Here is a 20,444-nt window from a genome sequence, read left to right on the forward strand (position 1 = left end):
AACTGTTTTTCACAAGGGTGTGGATTTTTTACACTCCTCCAATAGTTAACAGTGAAGACTTTTCTTGTGTAGACCAGGCCTAAGAGTGTTCTGCTCCTGCTTAAAGTGGATTAAGCTGCCCATGACTAAAGCACTCTTCCAGAACACGTCCACCTGCGGAATTAGCAAGCACAGCTCTTATGCTTTACATTCATTCCCCCTCTAAACCCGAATTAACTTTCACGCCTGAATTTGCTTTAAATTCACCCTTGCAGTTAATCTAGTTCATTTTTTCCCGTGTGGCATTGTGCTGCCACAGCTCGAGAAGCTACAGCTCAATCTGCTCTTTGGTCTGGGGGGAGTCCCAGGTAGGTTAACCCACAGGAGGGCCCAACGTTTATAAAAAAGCGGGGGGGGGGGGATTAGTGATTGAAACTAAAAATATTTGTATTCCTTAGAAGGGAGCCACAACCCTCCTGCCCCGAAACAAGCCTCCCTCTCTCTAACACTGCGGGAGTGAAAAGCAGCGCCCCTCCCTGGGCAGACGGTACGTTGGGGCAGCGGGCCGGCTAGGTGGCACTGCTCGCCGTGCGCTGATGCCACCACGGGGCTGCCAAGCTCTCGGCGTTGGGCCCAGCACGGATGCGGGCGCGCGTTGAGCCTGCGTCGCGTCGAGTGCGCACGCTCAAGCCGATGCCTGACGTAACTGCAGCTGGGCGCAGCCTCAGTTTCCGTCTCCTGGTCCCTCCCTCGGCACCCGCGCGACTGAGCGGGGCCTCTCCACGCTGGGCCCCCCTGCTAGCCCCTATGAGCCCCACGTGGTCGCTGTCTGTTGTGCAGGCGGCGCCGGTCAGCCGGGGTCCTCCTGGGGCGGGCAGCGCGTGGGGCACCTAAGCGGAGTCGGGTCGTCGCCAGTCAGAGCGCGCGCCTTGTGCGCGGGCTCCGTACTGAGCCGCTAGGGCTAGGTGGAGCTCTGCTGCAGAGTAACCAGGCTGCGCAGGCAGCGCCAAAGACAGCTATGGCGGGGTCTTGAGAGGCCGGCGGGGGCACCGCCTTCTCCCGCTCAACCAGTCGCGATCCCACCCGTAGGACAGACGGTTGGTGGCGCGTGCGGCGGAGGCTGCTAACATGGTGGGTGGCTCGCTCGCTCCTGCCACGGGCTTCTCCGGGCGGTCTCCTTCCCCGTCCCCTCGCTGCTGGCCTGGCCCGCCCTTTCGCTGCCGGCTTCCGCTAGGTCGGGTCTCATCGCCTGGCCGGGGGCACCGGCCTGCGCCCGGCGAGCTCGGTTGGATCCAGTCGCTCCTGGACCAGTTGGTTCGCTGCAGAGCGCGGGAGGCGTCGCCACGCGGTGATGGTTGTAGAGCCCGGCGCCCGCTGCCAGCCTAGCTGGGCCCAAGCGCGCGGATAGTGGGGCGGCGGCCGCTGGAGTAACGTGGCCAAGGGGGAGGGGTGCGATGGGGCCTGGGCTGGAGACGGGGGTGGGGGGAATTGCCCTCAGTCCCGGCCTGTGAGGGACTCGGGATGTGTAACTAGGCAGTGCCGGGCGATCCCAGGCTGACGTTGCGGGGCAGGCAGGGAGCTGGAATCTGAACTCTGAGCTGAGCAATCCTGACCTGGAATCGGGGCCGCGCTGAGCCCGAGGCCCAGTCCCAGTCGCGTGAACCGCAGGCGTATCGCTATTAACCCGTCTGCATGGATTCGCTGCAGAGCGTCACCTTGATTGCCATGGGGGGTGAGGGGGGGTGTCGTTTTTTAAAAAAAATAGTTTGGTTAATATTTATCTGGGTTAGTGAAAATGTAAACTTATCGAAGTTTTTATTTATAGACTTTGCTCTGTCAAATAAGTTGGAAATTTTATCGGGAAAGAATAAAGCAGACTTAAACGTCTGTTTAAAAGAAATGAAGTGCTGACAAATATTCAGCTTCGACAGGTACACATAACATGAATTGTTCACTCTGACCTGTTACGATCAACTTAAGTGTTACTTGTAACAATAATCGGTTTATTAAAAATCGGGTACTGAGGTCTCTTTAGATTGATAATACAACATAACTTTTTGTTTCTTTTTTTTAAAAAAGGGAACACCACAAAAGGATGTTGTTATAAAACCTGATGCACCAAGCACATTGTTTTTGGAGAAACATGCAGATTACATAGCTTCTTATGGTGCAAAGAAAGACGATTATGTAGGTATTTGCTTATTTCATTATTGATAATACTCTGATAAGTGATATATGTTGCCATTTCTTGCAGTGATAGGAGTATGTTGGCAGGTGATGAGTTAGGAAGTTAGGTATCTTTTTGTCTCTGAATGCAAAGGGAAGAGTTAAAAGAAAAGATTCTGTTGTTCTGAGGGGTGGAGATGGTGCTCTTCCTTGGTCAATGATGAGACTTGGCATGTATTATCTGACTCTAAAGTTGAAGATCACTGCTTTAGCTCTAGAATTACTCTGAGACCTAGGAAATGTGATCTTTTGCTTATTAGGATGAATTTGTGCTATAGTGATACAACGTCTTCCCAAATATCACATATGTCCCATAATTGTATTTCTACCTGCTATATAATGAGCCTCAGCATCACTGGATTTAATTTGGATTCTACTAGAAAATGTACGTTGGAATTCAGGTAACACAAGGCAGGTGCGCCTCTCTCTTCCATATATTTTTCCTAGCAAACCAGCATATACCTCTGTCTCGTTAATAGTGAACCTTAGCCAACCAACCCAATCTGGTTTTATGAAAGAGAGACCGTACTGTTATCGGTATATTGTTGGTTGGTCATTCATCCCTCCTATAGTATTTTGTAGGAGAAGATGACCACAGCTATCTGTCGCTGACATGGAACCCAGATCACTGTTTTATCACTGTCTCATGAGCAGCCAAAATACTTGTTTCCTCTTTCAGTGCATCATCCAGCAAGGTTCCCAGCTAAGGAGTGACAGTCTGGTCCCAGTGAAATCACTGGGAGCTTTGGCATTAGGGCCAGGCTTTCACTCTACATTTCCAAATACAATTCCATGTAACTATCTTAAAAAAAACAAACAAACAAAGAGACAGTTTAAAAAAATACAGCTATACAAATATTGTGGAAAGAATTTAGCACTAGGCTAGTGATGAACACAATAATGAAATATCTGTCCCCATGTGGAAGAGTTCTATCTCTAACTCTGCCATTTGAGTATTTTCCACATGAGTACTGATAGAGCTGGCCAAACCTGAGGATTTCCAGTTCATGGGAAATTTTAATGTTTTGAAATTTCAGGTGAGCCAGAAATTCTGAAAAATCTTTTGGGGAAATACAAACACCATGTGTTGGTATTTCCAAAATGAAATATGCTCCCTGGACCCCAGCAGCTGCTGACTTAAATTGATGTGATTCTTGTCAGTTTCACAGGGATTGGGGACCCCAGTTTCCCAGACTCCTGAGACAGTTGGCTCCATGGCAGGGGGTATGGAAACCCTGGGAGTCTGGGCTCAAGCCAGGACTCTTGGGGCTTCTAAGCCTCCTTTTATAGACCTGGGGAGCCTAGACCCTGAGGGTATGCCTACACTGCAGAAAAACAAATCTGTGGCAGGGAGTCTCAGAGTCTGGGTCTACAAGCTCAGGCTTGTCCTATGGTGCTAAAATGTTCCCTCTTGGGCTCTGAGACCACCCCCATCTCGCGGTTTCACAGCCTGCATGGCCATGTCTGCACAGCTGTTTTTAGCACTGTAACGCAAGCCAATAGCTAGGGCTCTACCAATTTCACGGCTGTGAAAAATGTGTCACGGTAAAATCTGATCTCCCCTGCTATTGAGAGCTCGAGGCTCCTAGATGCTAGTCCGTCCATGCTGGGAAGGGACAGGAGTTGTCCTTTCCCTGCAGGGCCGCTCTTGGTGGGGAGATCAGACCCACCTCCAGAGGCAGTGCAGAAATGAGGGTGATACACCCTCACTTCTTTGCTGCAGAAGCCCAGGAACTGGGCTCCGGGCTCTCTCTCCCCTCCTCCCCCCCACCCCCCCGCAGCTCTGGGTCCAGGTGCCGAGCTCGGGGCGTCCTCCTGTAGCGTCTCCTGCCAGGCTGGGGGTTTTCACTCCTGGTGCCTGCAGCTGGGGCAGGCTCGGCTTCTGGGCTTGCCCCGCGCACGGCTCCGGTGCCAAGTCCAGGGCTTCCTCCTCTGGGGGCTTCCGCTCCTGACGGCTGCAGCCAGGGCGGTAGGGGGGACAGACGACCTGGGCTTGGAGCTTCTGCCACTCCAGCCCGGGGTCGGGGCTTCCACTACACATGCGCGCACACACTCCTCGCGGCTTCTGCCGTGTCTCCAGGTGCGGAGCTCAGGGCTTTTGCTCCTGCCACCTTGGCCTCTGAGCAGCTCTGGTTTGGGGCTTCCCCCCTGCTGCCACTCCTGCTGGACTTCGGGGCATCCCAGGCTCGGGGCTGCTTCCCCTGCAGCTCCCGCCAGGGCTCAGGGTGACCTGGTAGGGGCTTCTGCCCTGGGGCTTCTTCTGGGGCTGGGACACTGATTTTTTCTGGGGGGATCCCTAAATTGGCCAGGCCCCCTGCCTTAATCTGTCCCTGGTGTGGACTAGCAGCTAGGCACCCCTGGCTGGGGTGCTCCCAGCAGCATTGGCAGAGATCCTACCCACCTCCATCTCTGGGAGTTCCACTAACTGCAGGAAGCTGGGAGGATGCTGCCTTCAGAGCCCAGCTCTGAAGGCAGCACAGAAGGGTGGCAATCTCGGGACCCCGCTACAACAGCTTTACAAAACCTCCCCGCCTCTGCCCCCCCATCCCATTTTTGGTCAGGAGCCCCACAGTTACAACACCCTGAAATTTCAGATATAAACATCTAAAATCGTTAAACTGACCAAAACCCTCTAGTCATGAAATTGACCAGAATGGACTGTGAATTTGGTAGGGCCCTATTTATAGCTGTGGGTTGGGGTTTTTTTGTTTGCAGTGTAGATATACTTTGAGAGTTCAGGATACAGTGGGTTTTCCATGTTTCCATGGCAGGGATCCTGGAAGCCCTGAGAACCCTGGTTCCCTGCTGCAGATACAGGAGATGAGCCATTATTACAGCCAGGGCTTTCAGGGTCCTGACTCCATTGCAAGGAGCCTGGAAGCCATGCATAATGGGAGCTGTGAGCTGTGAACCAGGTTCCCAGCACTCAAGTAGTGCACGTGGCTTACCTATCCGAGATCCTCAGACCCTGGAACCCTAGGCTCCATAGCAGCCCACCAGGAAGTCTGTGATGCAAGTTTGTCAAAGCACACTGTTGCTTTGAAACACATCTGGTTCAGTTAATTGGCTTTTTCGACAGAACTGTTTTGTTGGAAAATTCCTGCCCAGCTCTAATTATTGAACCTCAGATGTTTCCTTGTTTCGGTCTGGCTTGATTTTTAGTGTTCCACATCAAGTCCCCCAATGGTCTGGCCTTAACCTTTGTGCCAGAAATACCAAAACATGAGGAATTTTCTCTTGGGAATGAGTACTTGCAGATCCTTTCAAATACAGATATTCTTTAACAATCCTCAGTATGCTGGAGGCATATCTTGACATGTTATGGGGTCAGTTCTGGGAGCAACGTTTAAGTAGAAAATGACATATTGTTAGTTTAGCCATGTAATGTGTATTACAATATTGGGCAGGCTTATGATTTCAGCTGGGCATATAATGTATAATTCTTTATTAAATTAATCTCTTATATTCTGCTCGTAGTAGTACTGCTTAGATAAGTTTTAATAGAATTACAAACTAAGCGAATTGGACATTCTAGTCAGTTAGTACCTTTTCCCAAAGTAGTCTGTAGCAATTGTGCTTGGGGTTTTTTAAACCAGTTATAAATATCTGTATATATTATTTGATATTCATAAGGCTACACAGAGAAAATGTACAGAAAAATAAAACTAGATGTTTAAATATGACAGGTCTCCCAACAAGATGGTCTCAATTACGTTTTAAAGTGTGGTGCCTCTGACTGAAACCTGCCTTCTCTTATACCATGTGTATGGTCTCGCTCTCCTGCTCACCTGTAGCAAGAAAATACATAAATTACTATGGAATATTACAATACAATATGAAAAATCATAGGTAATGCTGATCAAGAAAGATTTATAACAATATATTAAGCTACAATAAATGAGTTTTTCTCTTCCTGTTACTGCTCTAAGTTGCTTTGCTTCAATTTTGGGAAATGGCAATTATGTAATTAACTGAATGTTAGGCTGTTATTTTGAGGGGACCATTTGGCTTAGTAACTTGAGCAAAGGACCAGAGCCAAGAAGATTGTAACTAATGATCTGGTCTGAGCTACTGTCTTGCTGCATAAATATGGGCAAGTAACTTGACCTTATGCCTCAGCCATCTAAGATGGAAAAATTATGTAAAAGGCAGAAATTCACTGAATCAGTTGCAGTATCTTAGCCAGCTTAGAAAGCTTATATTTCTTAAGTAAACAACGTAGAATAAAGTACAATTTGGCTTGTTGGTTGGATGGGGAGGATTTGGTAATGGCTAGATCTTTAGTTCAGAGAACTTAGTCTAACTTACAAAATTGCAGAATTTACAGAGCCCTGCAAATCCACCGATATCTGCATTCTATCTGCAGCTATATGCATCTGCGGATGCAGTTGTATTGTTTACCATCTTTGCAGATCGGATGCGGATCCAAATTTTTGTATCCGAGCAGGGCTCTACTTGTTTATATGTCATTGTCTGCTTAAGAACTAAAATTCTGTACTACTTAGGAGTACTGTATGTCGGAATATTTGAGGATGAGTGGTGTCTACTGGGGACTGACCGTAATGGATCTCATGGGACAGCTGCAACGAATGACCAAAGAAGAAATTCTAGCATTCATCAAATCATGTCAACATGAGTGCGGTGGAATAAGTGCCAGTATAGGTCACGATCCTCACCTTTTATATACCCTTAGTGCTGTCCAGGTAAATGTATAGAAAAGAAAATATTGGAAGTAAGTGGAAACAGCTGCTTAATTTAATAAATTAATTTGACTGTTCTAGATACCACCAAGGTATTTCATTTTTCTGCTGTCATATTGAAATGCTTTATTTGAGCCTGATTTGTTCATGAGAAAAATTGTTACAACTTATAGATTTAGTTCTGTGAATTCCCTAATAAGTTTGTTGCAAGTTAGACATGTATAATGCACCAAGCTGGAAAGCACAAGGTACAGCAGCTTGTCACCTTCAGGCAGTGATCATGTACTTCATGTGCACACTTCTAACTATGGTAATGTTTTATTATTTAAAGAAATAGAATAGTCTACGGAGTTTTCAAAAAGGCTACAAGAATTATGCTGAATTGTATCAACCTCTTTTGGGGAAAATAAGAAGGCACGTGTATAATAAAGATATATAAACCCAATTTCTTTAAAGCTAGTAGAGATGAATGTTTCCCTTTCCCCTTTGTGTGTAGTGCCTGAATTGAAACTTTTAATTGGGAAGCTTCTGTTTTAAAGATTACTAGTACAGCGATACAAATTTGAGAAGTAAAACATTGATGTAATGTAGATTTTTTTTTTTTTTTTTAAATTGTAAGCTATTAAACACTTTCTTTTGTGGTGTTGGGGCCCCACGCACAGAGGTTGACCCAAGTGCATCTTGTCATTCTGAACCAACATATACCTTAGTTTTTTCCCAACTTGCCTGCCTACTCCTATTCAGCTAATAATGTAGAGCCTTCTTTCAAAGGGCTGGTCTACACTGGGGGGGCATCGATCTAAGATACGCAACTTCAGCTACGTGAATAGCGTAGCTGAAGTCGAAGTATCTTAGATCGATTTACCTCGGGTCCTCACGGCGCGGGATCGACGGCCGTGGCTCCCCTGTCGACTCCGCTACCACCGCTCACTCCGGTGGAGTTCCGGAGTAGACGGGGAATGCGTTCAGGGATCGCTGCATCGCGTCTTAATGAGACACGATATATCGATCGCTACCTGCCAATACGGCGGGTAGTCTGGACGTACCCAAAGTGAAGGTGTGGTCTTGTATCTGCAGCTGACAGGAAGCCGTACAACAGAGATCCTCCTGATTACACACTACCTCCATTACAGATCTAGGTTCTAACTACTTGTAGAGTCAAGTTTCCTCTGCTCTATACCAAGAAATGTTACCCAATCCAGTTTTAAACACAAGAACTGCATGAAGTTAGTGTAAAATAGTTTGACAAGCTGGGACCAAATGTATCTAAATGGCATTTAAATACTCTTGCATCATAGATCATTTTGTAGGGAAGAAGTGTTGTGGGTTGTAATCCTTGAATAGGATGAAATATAGAGTAGATGTGTCTGGTAGTGAGAGATGGGGCCCAGGAGTTTCGCAGGTCAATGATGAGCCTTGGCATGTATTACCTGAATCTAAAGTTGATGATTATCATACTTTAGCTCTAGAATTACTCTGAGACCTGAGGAAATTGCTGTGCCCACTCTTTTTAGTTTGAGTGAGTACCAGCTATTGTGGGTAGAGAGCCACACTTCTGCTTGTCATAAATTTGGGCACAAATTATTCTCAGTGTCCTAATTGGTTACCACACATTCTGGATCCAGTTTGGGTCTATCCATGCTGGCCAGCCAAAAGATTTGTATGTAGGGTTCCCAGCCCAGTATAGAGAGGGAATAAGTCTTGAGGTCCTTCCGATTTATTTAAACTCCTTATGCTTAATATTGATGTTACTATAAGATAATAAAACCACAATAGATTGCAGCGTAAATATAAAAATCGAAACTGAGAATTAAATTTGCAAATTTAAAATAAAGTCAGGAAAGGCAAATCTAAGGTTCTTTTAGCAATGCTAAACTAACCCACCTTGCACATACTGTATTCATTTATATTGTACATTAAGAATTCTAAACTGCTAATCCAAAATAATAAATAAGTGCAGATTACCATCAGAAGCTTAATTTCTGCTTTTCCTGTCCTCCAACTCTATTATATTAACATTGCCATCTTGTGTTCTGTTTGTTTTTTCAATTTAAAAAGCGTATTGCAACACTGGAGTATTATGCAATGCTCTGTAAACTGCAAAATATAGATTACTGCAAACACTGTAGCTGGAATTATGGAGTTGTTAATTTGTTTTCTGCAACTCCATAGGACTTAAATTGCAGTCAACAGATAAAGAGAACTTAGACCTGGATGAAGTTTTTCAAAATTTTGTTAAGTATCAGAGGGCTAGCCATGTTAGTCTGGAAAAAAAAAGCAACAAAGAGTCCTGTGGCACCTTCTAGACTAACAGACGTATTGGAGCATAAGCTTTCGTGGGTGAATACCCGCTTCGTCAGACGCGAAAGCTTATGCTCCAATATGTCTGTTAGTCTGTAAGGTGCCACAGGACTTTGTTGCTTTTTACAAAATTTTGTTGAAATTCTCCTCCTCTCCACCACCCCCTTATAATCCTGCTCAAAAAAGCTCTTGGAAAAACCTCTATGGAATGAATCACCTGCATTATTTCCTATAATATGACTTAACTAAAAATTTCATAACTTAAAATTCTTCTCACTATTACCAAGCATGTGCTGCTTATTGGGGACTAGTCTATACTTTTAAAGTCTGACAGTTCTTAAACTGTGATTTCGTTTTTTGAATTTATATTTGTAAAAATTTGCCCATCCAAAAGCTTTCTGCACCTTTCCATTACTTAGGTATACATGCTACTACAAGCCCAGAACATTCTTATCTCCTAACAATTCAACCATAATCAGACACTAATAAATCAATACCATGTTCCATGATGCTAGCCTAACTCAAATGACTGTTGAAAACTTTAAAGTGGAGAAAGAGATTGTGTTGAGACCATGCATGGAAATCTTCACCTTAATTTGGGAATTTTAAAGTTTTATGGAATCAAGCTTGTAATGTTGGGTAGGTTGCAGTTAGCTGAAGCTTTCATGGTAGTTTAAAATGTTAGTGATTTATGTTCATCATCAATAAAATGAAGTTCTGTGTTTTGTTTTAAGAAAACTAGGGCTCTGGTTCTCTGGTAAATTCTAGGAAACTTTACCCTTCTAGTAATTGATTTGAGTCATTTTTGTTTTGCAGATTCTTACCTTATATGATAGTCTCCATGTTGTTGATGTAAATAAAATTGTTGACTACGTAAAGAGCCTGCAAAAAGAAGATGGATCATTTGCTGGAGACAAATGGGGTAACTTATATCTTCAAAGTCTCATGAAGTCTCATATATATCTTCATTATATGAAATATGTCTCAAGACGTATTTCATATAATGAAGCAGTTAAGAATAAGTTGCTCTGCATGTTTTTTCACTATGTGTTCTGCATGAACTGCATTTATTTCCCTCACTGTGTAAAAAGGAGCTATTGTGTAACAGCCAGTCACATCATTGCTTTTCTAGATGACTCTAAACTTGCAGAAAAATGGATATAAATAACAACAAAAACTGATCAACCTTCATAGAAGCTTCTGAAAGCTCAAAACTTGTTAGAGCTTGTGATGGGAGAGTGCCTTCTCATTTCAGTGTAATTTGTACTAGATATTAATCTTTGAGTTTAATATCTAGTGATTTCTAAGTTGTGGTATATATTTATTGCTTGTAAAAGGAACTACCTCTCTGCATAGTAATGACATAAATCTGTGTCTGCATTCACAGCTTCTAAAAATATTGATCTGGTTGATTTTTATTTTTAAAGGGTATGTTTGTTCACCTTTTCTTCTATTGACATTTTAAAGTATTCTTTATTTTATATAAAATATATTTTAATATTTCAGTATTGTATCCTGTTGAATATCAGTTACAACAAAACCATTGTTTCGTTTTTCAGTTAATAAAATGAACCGATCAAGATATTTCAACATATGTAAATCCATAAACATCAATTTGCAGTTGACAAGCTACGTGTTGGTATTAAAATGGTCATCCGTATTCAGCACCGACTTTTACATTGCAGCCAGTTTTTCATAATATAGTAATGAAATACACAGGCAGGGATATGACAAATACTGACAAGAATGTAAATTATCAGATTGGATTACTGAAATGCACTATAAATGAGGCTACCATTGAGGAAAATTCAGGAGCTAAAGCTAGTACAGAATGTGGTTACCTGCTTGATTGGTGATACGAGCTACAACAAGGATATTATATCATTTCTGAAAAACTGCACTCATTCCCTATTTGCATCTGGGGTACAGTTTAAAGTGTTGACTTGAGTTCTAATTACTGAGGTCTAATCAACACTGGGAAAAGGATTACTGGTATAGCCACTATAGAAATGTCATAAAAATCACTTCTCTAACTGATGAAACTATACTTGCAAAAGTTTCTAGTGTAGACCTTGCATGAGAGACCTTTCTTGATCTGTGCCTTCACACCAGCTGAGGACCTTGAGCATTGTGGAGACTGGTGTTGATGTATTCTTGAGGGTCCACTGCTCTTTAACTTGCTTTCTCCAAAGTTCTGAGTCTTTGTGGCCTTCAGATTATGATGTTGAAGAGCTGAGTGGGCAATGTGGGTAATTTACCGGTGAATGAATCTCTGTGTTGACATTGTTCAACCAGTTCTCTCTATTCAGTGCACATACTGTGCATTGGGTGCTTTTTATAAACTGAAAAATTAAATAGCATATTTACAAATTTCTCTTAACTGAAGTAAGCCTGGATATTTATCTGGCAACCACTAAGTGATCAAAGGATTATTAATTAATGGTTACATACAGATCATTTTATATTTGTTTAGTGTGATCCTATTGGGAAATAATGTGAATGTATTGGCTGGTGGAGGAAAATATTGGTATAAAGTATTGGAGTGTTTTCTATTTAATATTCAGGGAAACACCCATGTTTAGTGACTTACTGTGTTCTTTTTAATAGCATGCATCCTCTGTGTGCATATATATATATCAAAATTAGTTCTCTGTAGTTATACTGTTTCCCCCCCCTCTTTGTAGGAGAAATAGATACAAGATTCTCTTTCTGTGCTGCAGCAACACTAGCTCTTTTGGTAAGTTCTGCAATAGGGTGGATATTAGATACAAATATTTAAGTTTTCTGTAGATGGCAGACGAATGATGCTACAGTAGCTATACTTAATTTACTTGGTGGTAGTATAAAATGTTAAAGGGACTTTTCTGACTTGCAGGGGAAGCTAGATGTCATTGATGTGGAAAAAGCAGTCGAATTTGTTTTGTCCTGTATGAACTTTGATGGAGGATTTGGTTGTAGACCAGGTTCTGAATCGCATGCAGGGCAGGTAAGTGCTGTTGCTTGCACATTGAAATATTTTAAATTAGCAAGAAATTCTCATATCTAGTTTTTATAACTGTTTCTAAAACCTGTCAGCAATGCAGACTGAAGCACTTTTGTCACTTCCTAAATGTATGTAAAGAACTTTATTCCTTTAAATGACACAAGTAGAGAATTGATCTGTTAAGAGGTCTAGGAGCTGAATTTTGTCCCTAAAAATCCATATCAGAACCACAATTTTGTATAGTGGTGCGAATCTTTGTTTCAAACATCACAAGGATGAGTTTAAAATGTCTCTCTTTTGGAACTTTAGTTACAAGTATGCAGCTGTTCAAAAAGTAGTTGGCATTCAGATTTGTTAGGGAGGAAATATCTCAAGTTTTGTAATATGATTAGAGCACAATTTTGAAGTCATCTACTTTTTCTCTGTTAGATTAAGCATATCAGAACTTTTTGTACTTCACTGGCTTGCACATTAATCAAATGTCTTACCTTCTGGTAGCAAAAATACTTGTTTGGCCCAATTATAGTTATAGTTCAGGTGGAATTTACTGTAGATTCCACTCTTACCTTTCATTCTAAAGTCTGATATGTTGCAGAGGTAACTTGGTTAACTTCTTGATGGTGCTGGTGGAATTTCTTTTAAGGTGACAGGCTAGCTGGCGGTAAGGTGAAGGGGTACTAGAGCTCATTAAGAATGGATAAATGCCAAGCAAGATAACCTGTATGACTTCCTCTAGAAACTTTACATGTAACTTAACTTTGGATGAAGTTGATACCGACACTTACTCCGAACCTCCAGTTGATAGAAATTAACTTTAACACATTTTAGTACTATTTCAATATAGATCTAATCACAATAATCAGCTGTTCATTTTCCATAATTGTGCTGAGCATTGTAATATGGAAGGATTTACTTGTTTAAATGAAAATATAAAAACTACTCAATGTAGAGAAACTTAATTATTTATGAAACATACAACCTAAACGTGTTATAGTCCCCCTCCAAAATAGGTGTTTTTTTTCCCTAAATCTCCTCTAAGGTCCTGCATACATTAAGAAAATACCTTAACGTTCAATCTGATTTTTTTAGGGCTCTACAAATTACATTTTACTTTTAATGACAACTAGAGTACATTAGTAAAATGTTATCTTCTGATAAGATTTAAAAAATCATAAAAAAACCTAACTTGCTTATTTTAACTATTAGCATGATGTGAAAGAATAGAATCCTGCTTTGTGATCCTCCTACGTTTAGTCTATTACATGCTACTTAAATACACATGAACTTTATGTCTGTAATTTTAGATCTATTGTTGCACAGGATTTCTGGCTATAACAGGCCAGTTGCACCAAATAAATGTTGACTTGCTGGGCTGGTGGCTTTGTGAACGTCAGTTACCCTCTGGGGGTCTCAATGGAAGGCCAGAGAAGGTATTTGGTTCACTTTTTAAAAAACTTTTACTCTGCTTAGTGTAGAAGCAAAATATTATTTTTCTTATTTCTGGAAAATATCATGGACCTCCTTTCAAATGCTGTTGCAAAACTTTTCAAATGTTTTTACTTTTAATCTTGATTCCCTTGCTGTATCATCCAGTATGGGCCCCTGTTTAAGAAGAAGCAATGTTCTCAGCATAGTTTAAGGTCTCAAAATACCTTGCTGAATCAGGGCCTGGATATATTGTGATGTTTTAGGAATGCTGTATACTACAGGATTTATAAAGTAACCAGAAAAATACTTTGGATTTATAATTTTTGTGGGACTCCTGTTGTGTGTGTCCAACAGTTGAATAATGTAATCTGGAATGACTGACTTGCAAGTGGAGACTTCTTAGCACTAGTTTTCTTAATGAATGCAGCAGACAAATGCTTTCAAACTTTAGAGTTTTTTTGGTTAAATTATTAGTTGATACTGTCCTCATAGTCTCTTGTCCCTCTTGGCCATGAAAACGAAAATACCATTTAAATGAGTCTTCTTCAGAGCCAAAATCCTGTCAAAGAGACTGGCAAGGTTTCAAAAGCAGCAGAACACTTGTGATTCTGCTGCTGGGGGACAGGAGGAGGAAGGGCATCTGTGAATAAGCTGTGTGGAGGAACTCGGTTCTCTGCCCAAGAAACAGTGCTCCAAAGTTGTACTCTGCTCAGTGATGTTTTGATGATATGGCTAGTGGTTTCACAAAACCTAGTGTTACTACTGCAACCCATGTATTTAAAAAACGTAATACTCTACTAATATATTTATTTGCCAGTTACCAGATGTATGTTATTCATGGTGGGTGTTAGCATCCCTGAAGATAATTGGTAGACTACATTGGATTGACAGAGAGAAATTGCGCTGCTTTATCTTGGCTTGCCAGGATGAGGAGACTGGAGGATTTGCAGACAGACCAGGAGATATGGCAAGTTCATTTAAATGTACATTTTAGGTTGAAATTCAGAGTTTACAGGTTTGCAAAAGGCTTTATTTTATATATACTAAAATTTAAACCAATGCAGGTAGTTCACAAGTATGAACAGGGTAATGCTACCTTAGCATATCTGTTGCCTTGAGAGAGCATGTGAAAAGTCTTCGATATCTGCTGACTATCCCATGCTGAGAATTCAGGACCCTTCCCTGTTTAAAGCCCCAGCAGATGGCTGAAAAAAACATTTCGTTGAAAAGCAATAGGCTAATAAGATTGTAGGCTGTATTGCAGTTGTGAATGTTACATTTTAAAATGCTACAGTAAAAAGAGAAGTAAAAGCTAAAGATGTTTCCTTTAAATAGACTTGTCCAGTTAAATTTGATTTTTTTTTTTTTTCAGTTAAAAGTGGTGGAAAACATTAAGAATATATGCTCTTGATATTTATAGCTTAGAACAGGGGTTCTCAAGCTTCATTGCAGCGTGGCCCCCTACTGACAACAAATTACTACATGACCCCAGGAGGGGGGGACTGAAGCCTGAGCCTGCCCAAGCCCCGCCACCCCGGCAGGGGGGGCCAAAGCCCAAGGGCTTCAGCCCCAGGCAGGGGCCTGTAACCTGAGCCCCACCAACCAGGGATGAAGCTGAAGCCTGAGTCCCGTCACCCATGGCTGAAGCCTTTGGGCTTTGGCCCCAGGTGGTGGGGTTCGGGCTTCAGCCCCTGGCCCCAGCAAGTCTAATACCAGCCCTGGCAAACCCAGTAAAATGAGGTCTTGACCCACTTTGGGGTCCCAATTCACAGTTTGAGAACCACTGGCTTAGAATTTAGCTAAGACAAATGTGTCAATTTAAACAAAAAGCATTGGATAAACTAAAGATGAAAGTGAGCTACATGAAAATAGCATTTAAGATTTTCCATTAAAAATTGTCAGTATATTTAAGGTCAAATTGCAATCTGGTCATCAATAAAAGTGTTGTGGCAGTTATTGTGAGAATTGAATACTGCTGCTACTAAAGCTAAATTCTCTGTTTGCCTTGTATTTAGCTGTGAGACTGAATACCTTTCTCAGACCTGAGGAAGAGCTCTGTAGTTAGCTTGTCTCTCTCACCAGCAGAATAAATTATATTGCCTTACCCACTTTGTGTCTCTAATACCCACAATCGTGAGTTTAGTTAGTTTCTCCCTCCCTTGTTTGTTATAAATATATTCACAATAGTTAGCTGTTTCAGCAATTACTTGTTCAGGCTTGTCTTGTCTTAACTTGGGCCTGCCCATGTCTGCTAAGTTAGCCCTACATGTGTAGCAGGAAGCTTTTTTTTTTATGTCTCTAAGGAGAATTAGAAAGTAACATTAACTTTGGGTCCATGCAGGGGCCTGCCCAGCCCTCTGTGTAAATTTAGAGCAGCCTCAGAGCTCCTTTTAGCTTACATTTGGCTTTTAATGGCCTATGTATGGGCCTTAGAAAGCAGAGAATAGCCAGTGCTGTGCATTCTGGACATTTCCACGATGTGCCTGCTATGCCAACTCTTTGAGGAAGGGACAGTCTTTTAATTGTTTTGTTCAGTACATTAGGGCCCTGGTCTGAGCCTGGGCTTTTAGGCGATATCATAATATGTGGGAGGCTGGTAGCTGGGTCAGTGTAGAGCCCTTGAACCAGCTGTAAACTGGCCAACAAGGCCTCCGGTGCAAATGGTATACGCATGGGGGGCTTTTTCCACCTAATTTATTGCTTATTTATGCTGCAGAGCAATGTAAGGAGCTTTAGTAAGCTGTGAACTAGGTCCTAAGGGTTTGTTTTTAGAGCAGAGTTAGCTCAGGCTCTTACTTGGGTATTGTCCACACACATAATCCTGTCACCTGAGCTAAGTGGTGCTCTCAATTTGGGCTAGCTGGCACAGTTGGGGGTGTAGGTTAGAGCCCTGGTTTCTGTTTTCACTAGGGCTGGCAATGCCCACTTTGCAGTGAGGATACAGGCTACATCACTGAAGGCATACCCTCAGCCTAAGGGTTTAAGTAAGTAGCCTTCTATGTTGTCTGTGTAGGGGATATGCAAACTGTATAGCAGCCTTCTGGAAAATCTGTTCCTAATCTCATGAAGGAATCTCTAAATCTCAGAGAATTACCTCCTTACTTATGTTTTCTCTTTTCCTATGCCCCATTTTTCCTTCTGTTTTCCCTCCAGTTGTGTATTCAGGTCCCTTTGGCTCCCTCTAAGACCTGTCAGCACAGCTCTATGTTCAGAGAGATTGCCAAAGAGCAATATAATGTTGAGTAAAAAATATGGAGTTTATGGCAGAGCTGATTTTAGATCATCAGGTTAGCATGTAACTTTTACATTATATATAGTAGAATCATGAGGAACTAGATTTACCATGTTGTAACAATGCATAGAGGAATTGGTGGAAAGAGCTGTCCGACTTTTTCCATTATCTGCATGCGTGCTATTGAGTTCAGGTTTAAAAAAATTTCTGGTGGCAACAAACATCATCAGTTCAAACATCTCAAAGTTGTATCCTAAATGTATACAATTTGAAGCTGGCTATTGGTTTCTTTTAATGTGTGTGAATATTTACTTCTGATATTTTAAAGTAATTGCATACTAAAAACCAGGAAGTTGTGCACTTCCATTGTTCTCTGAAATTAAATCTTCAACTACCATTGAGCTTTCTCAGTCTCTTCCAGCAACTCAGTCATCTTATTGTCTCACTGTAAACTCATCCAAAGGGTTTTAGTTGTCAGTGTGTATAAATTAGTTCTTAATTTTTTTTCCAGGTGGATCCTTTTCACACCTTATTTGGAATTGCTGGTCTATCATTGTTAGGAGACGAACAAATTAAGCCTGTCAGTCCTGTTTTTTGTATGCCTGAAGACATCCTTCAAAGAATAAATGTACAGCCTGAACTTGTGAGCTAGACTTTACAGAAGCAAAAGGTTGCTATGCTCAGCTGCTTTGATTTTGTTGGTTGAAACTCATCTGAAACATACTTGCATATATTTTTCATTTTAATGTGTTTACATCAGTACAGTAAAATTATCACTGTACAGTAAACCTTGTCACTTTGTCTGTGGATTGTGTCAAAATGGCTTGTTTAAATAAATTATGTGGATGTTACATGTATTGCAGGTTCTGTAACAGATGAAAAAATTTTTTATCTGCATCTAAATATGTGGGCCTGTGGGCTCTGTTTGTACACTAACTCAAAACAACAGCGTATTAGTCACAGTAATAGAGTACTTGGATGACTTGATATTTTTTTTGTATTTCCTACAACATCAATCATAAAACATTTGTCTTGATAATATAAGCATATATTGACAGTGGATTGCCCTGAGCACTGTATTTAAGAGAAGCAGAGAAAAGATACTTGTAGTTAGAACACTTTGATGTTGGTGGACACTTGTGCATTTAAAACATCCTGTTTAGGATATACCATCATTTTTATCCAATACTGAAACACACAAGTTTTCTTCTCATAGCAATTGATAAGTGTAAAGATTTTTGTTCTCAGCAAATACAGTTGTTACCTACCAGTAAAGTCCTTTATTAAAGAAAATATTTTTACTACTGGAAATACAATATAATTTGTGTTGAGTGTAGATTGAGACTTGCAGGTAATAAGCATTCTACAGATCACCTCTCTACAGTAGTATGACTTGCCAAATGTGCTGCTAATTGAAAATTTGTCATTGGTTTGAATTACTACTTCATTAGCACTTGAGAAAATAGTTGCGAAAGAAATATCAAAAATAAAAGTAGCTATGAAAAATATTTTCTGAAGGATGAAATCGTTTTGTCTTCATTGGAGTGCTTAAAGTGCCTCTACTTTACATCCCATAGCATTGTGTGTTTGCATCTGGCCACCATGTTCTGACTGAGAAGGACTAAGAAATTCCAGTTGGACCATATTAAAGGTAATTGTGAAGGAAAAAATAGCCTTTAACAGTCCCCAGCTTATTTATAGTTTAAAGATGTCCTAAAAGATTTTTCAAAATAGTTCTCCATTTTTTAATAGAATGGTCAATGCAGAGCACTAGTCCTTATTTCAGTTGGCTTATTTTAAGGTTATTTTTCTTTAAAAGCCTTTTTGCCAGTCAAACTATTTTTTCCTAAATTAACGGGTGGTTCTTTCAGATAAGAAAATATATTTAAACAATGACTAATTAGAATACTAGTTTGCTTTGTATACCTTTTCTTACCAGTAGTCTTGTCTTCCACTTTAATTACAATATTATATAGAATTTTTGGAAAGATTCTGGTACTGTATATTGTAGTCAATCCAGCAATGTGTATCACTACACATATGCATTTATCTGTAAATTGAATGAGAGAGAATCTTCCATCAATAAAGCATCTAGTGAAGAAAATTAGTTGTCCTTTATAACGTGTGGAAGTTAAAGTACTTAGTTTCAGTGCAGAGTGCATTGGTATCATTAACTACCTCATTTTATCTTGTTTAAATGTTAAGATTTTCAGCTCACTTTGTGGAATTACAGAAAGATATCAGTACTGTCTTTGGTGACAGCTTGTCTTTGCATGTAGAGATCCTTTATTAAATGTTTTCACACACTTGTTTCTATAATTTATTGATATTTTTACACAACTTCATACTGAAGTATCCTTCAGTGCATATATTTAAAACACATAATCATTCATGGCAGCATAGCTACTAATGTCCTGGAACTACAGTAACAATTTTGTGGTAAGAGGGAAGGTCCTCTCATGGATCAGTAACTGGTTAACACAGGAACCAAAGGATTGGATAAATGGTCATTTTCAAAATGTAGAAAGGGAAATAGTGGTATCCCTCAGGGATCTATACTGGGACCAGTGGTGATCAACAGCTTGATAAATCATCTAGGAAAGGGTAAACAGGTGGCAAAATTTGCAGACAATACAAAATTGCTCAAGATAGTGAAGACCAAAGCTGACAGCGAAGAGTTGCAAAGAGATCTCACAAAATGGGGTGACTGGGCAAAAAAAGGCAGATGGAATTCAGTGTTGTTAAGTGCTATACATACAAAATGATGGTGTCTAAATTAGCTGTTACCAATCAAGAAAGAGATCTTAGAGTCATAGTGGATAGTTCTCTGAAAACAGCAGCAGCAGTCAAAAATGTTAGGCACCATTAGGAAATGGATAAATAAGACAGTAAATATGATGACACTATATAAATCCATGGTATTACTACACCTTGAATATGGGGCAGTACTGGTTGCCTCATCTCAAAAAAGATGCATTAGAATTGGAAAAGGTACAACACGCATGATTAATGGTATGGAACAGCATGAGGTGAGATTAAAAAGATGGACTCTGCAGCTGGATGCTTCCTCTTGGGTCCTAGTGCTTGTTAGGCTCCCCTTCTATCCTGTTTTCTGTACAAGGGTGAGTGGCCGTGGTGGGTGAGGGGAAGAGGCAGTAGGGAAGGAAGCCAGATGGGATTGGACGGACAGGGGGATGTGGGAGTGAGGGGAGAGGAAGGGGATGGGGCAGAAGAAGGGGTAGTGGAATAGGGGGAGAAGCGGGAACCAGCATGTGGTGTCCCCTCAGCAGCAGGGGCTCCATTAAGCAGGCCCCTCAAACTCCCACCCCAATGAACCCCACCCACCCTGCACCTGGACCATGCTGATGAGCCCCCCCTACACCCAGATGCCTACCCCTGAGCTCCAATCAGATGCACCTACACACCACTGAGCCCCCCACACCAGACCTCCCCTGCTGAGCCCCAACCACCTTCACCTGGATCCCTTTGCAGAGTCCCATTGCCCCTGAACCCAGAACTCCCTGTCCATCCAGAGCCCCCACTGAGCTGCCCACACCCAGATTGCCCCCACACACAACCCTCTCACCTCAGACCT

The 20,444-nt window shown here is 41.5% G+C and overlaps 1 protein-coding gene and 2 non-coding genes across 3 annotated transcripts; all 3 read left to right on the forward strand.

The window, feature by feature from the left end:
• The first annotated feature begins 1,048 nt into the window (after positions 1–1,048).
• On the forward strand, positions 1,049–19,148 carry RABGGTB (Rab geranylgeranyltransferase subunit beta). Its single transcript, XM_065408985.1, has 9 exons — positions 1,049–1,110; positions 2,059–2,166; positions 6,711–6,908; positions 10,023–10,128; positions 11,891–11,943; positions 12,082–12,192; positions 13,494–13,619; positions 14,435–14,584; positions 17,361–19,148. The coding sequence occupies exons 1-9, from the start codon at positions 1,108–1,110 to the stop codon at positions 17,499–17,501; spliced, it is 996 nt and encodes a 331-aa protein (XP_065265057.1). The 5' UTR covers positions 1,049–1,107; the 3' UTR covers positions 17,502–19,148.
• Positions 2,358–2,440, forward strand: LOC135883201 (small nucleolar RNA SNORD45). The gene has a single exon (XR_010561638.1). It is a non-coding gene; the product is annotated as a small nucleolar RNA SNORD45 (small nucleolar RNA).
• LOC135883199 (small nucleolar RNA SNORD45) lies at positions 8,307–8,391 on the forward strand. Its single transcript, XR_010561637.1, has one exon. It is a non-coding gene; the product is annotated as a small nucleolar RNA SNORD45 (small nucleolar RNA).
• Positions 19,149–20,444: the final 1,296 nt, after the last annotated feature.

Source organism: Emys orbicularis, chromosome 8 (genome assembly GCF_028017835.1).
Source record: "Emys orbicularis isolate rEmyOrb1 chromosome 8, rEmyOrb1.hap1, whole genome shotgun sequence".
NCBI lineage: Eukaryota > Metazoa > Chordata > Testudines > Emydidae > Emys > Emys orbicularis.

Bases quoted from the DNA above. Each gene is read 5' to 3' on its own strand.
- RABGGTB (XM_065408985.1), top strand. The intron at 6,909-10,022 runs GTAAATGTATAG...TTTGTTTTGCAG, and splicing joins ATACCCTTAGTGCTGTCCAG to ATTCTTACCTTATATGATAG. The intron at 11,944-12,081 runs GTAAGTTCTGCA...TCTGACTTGCAG, and splicing joins CAGCAACACTAGCTCTTTTG to GGGAAGCTAGATGTCATTGA.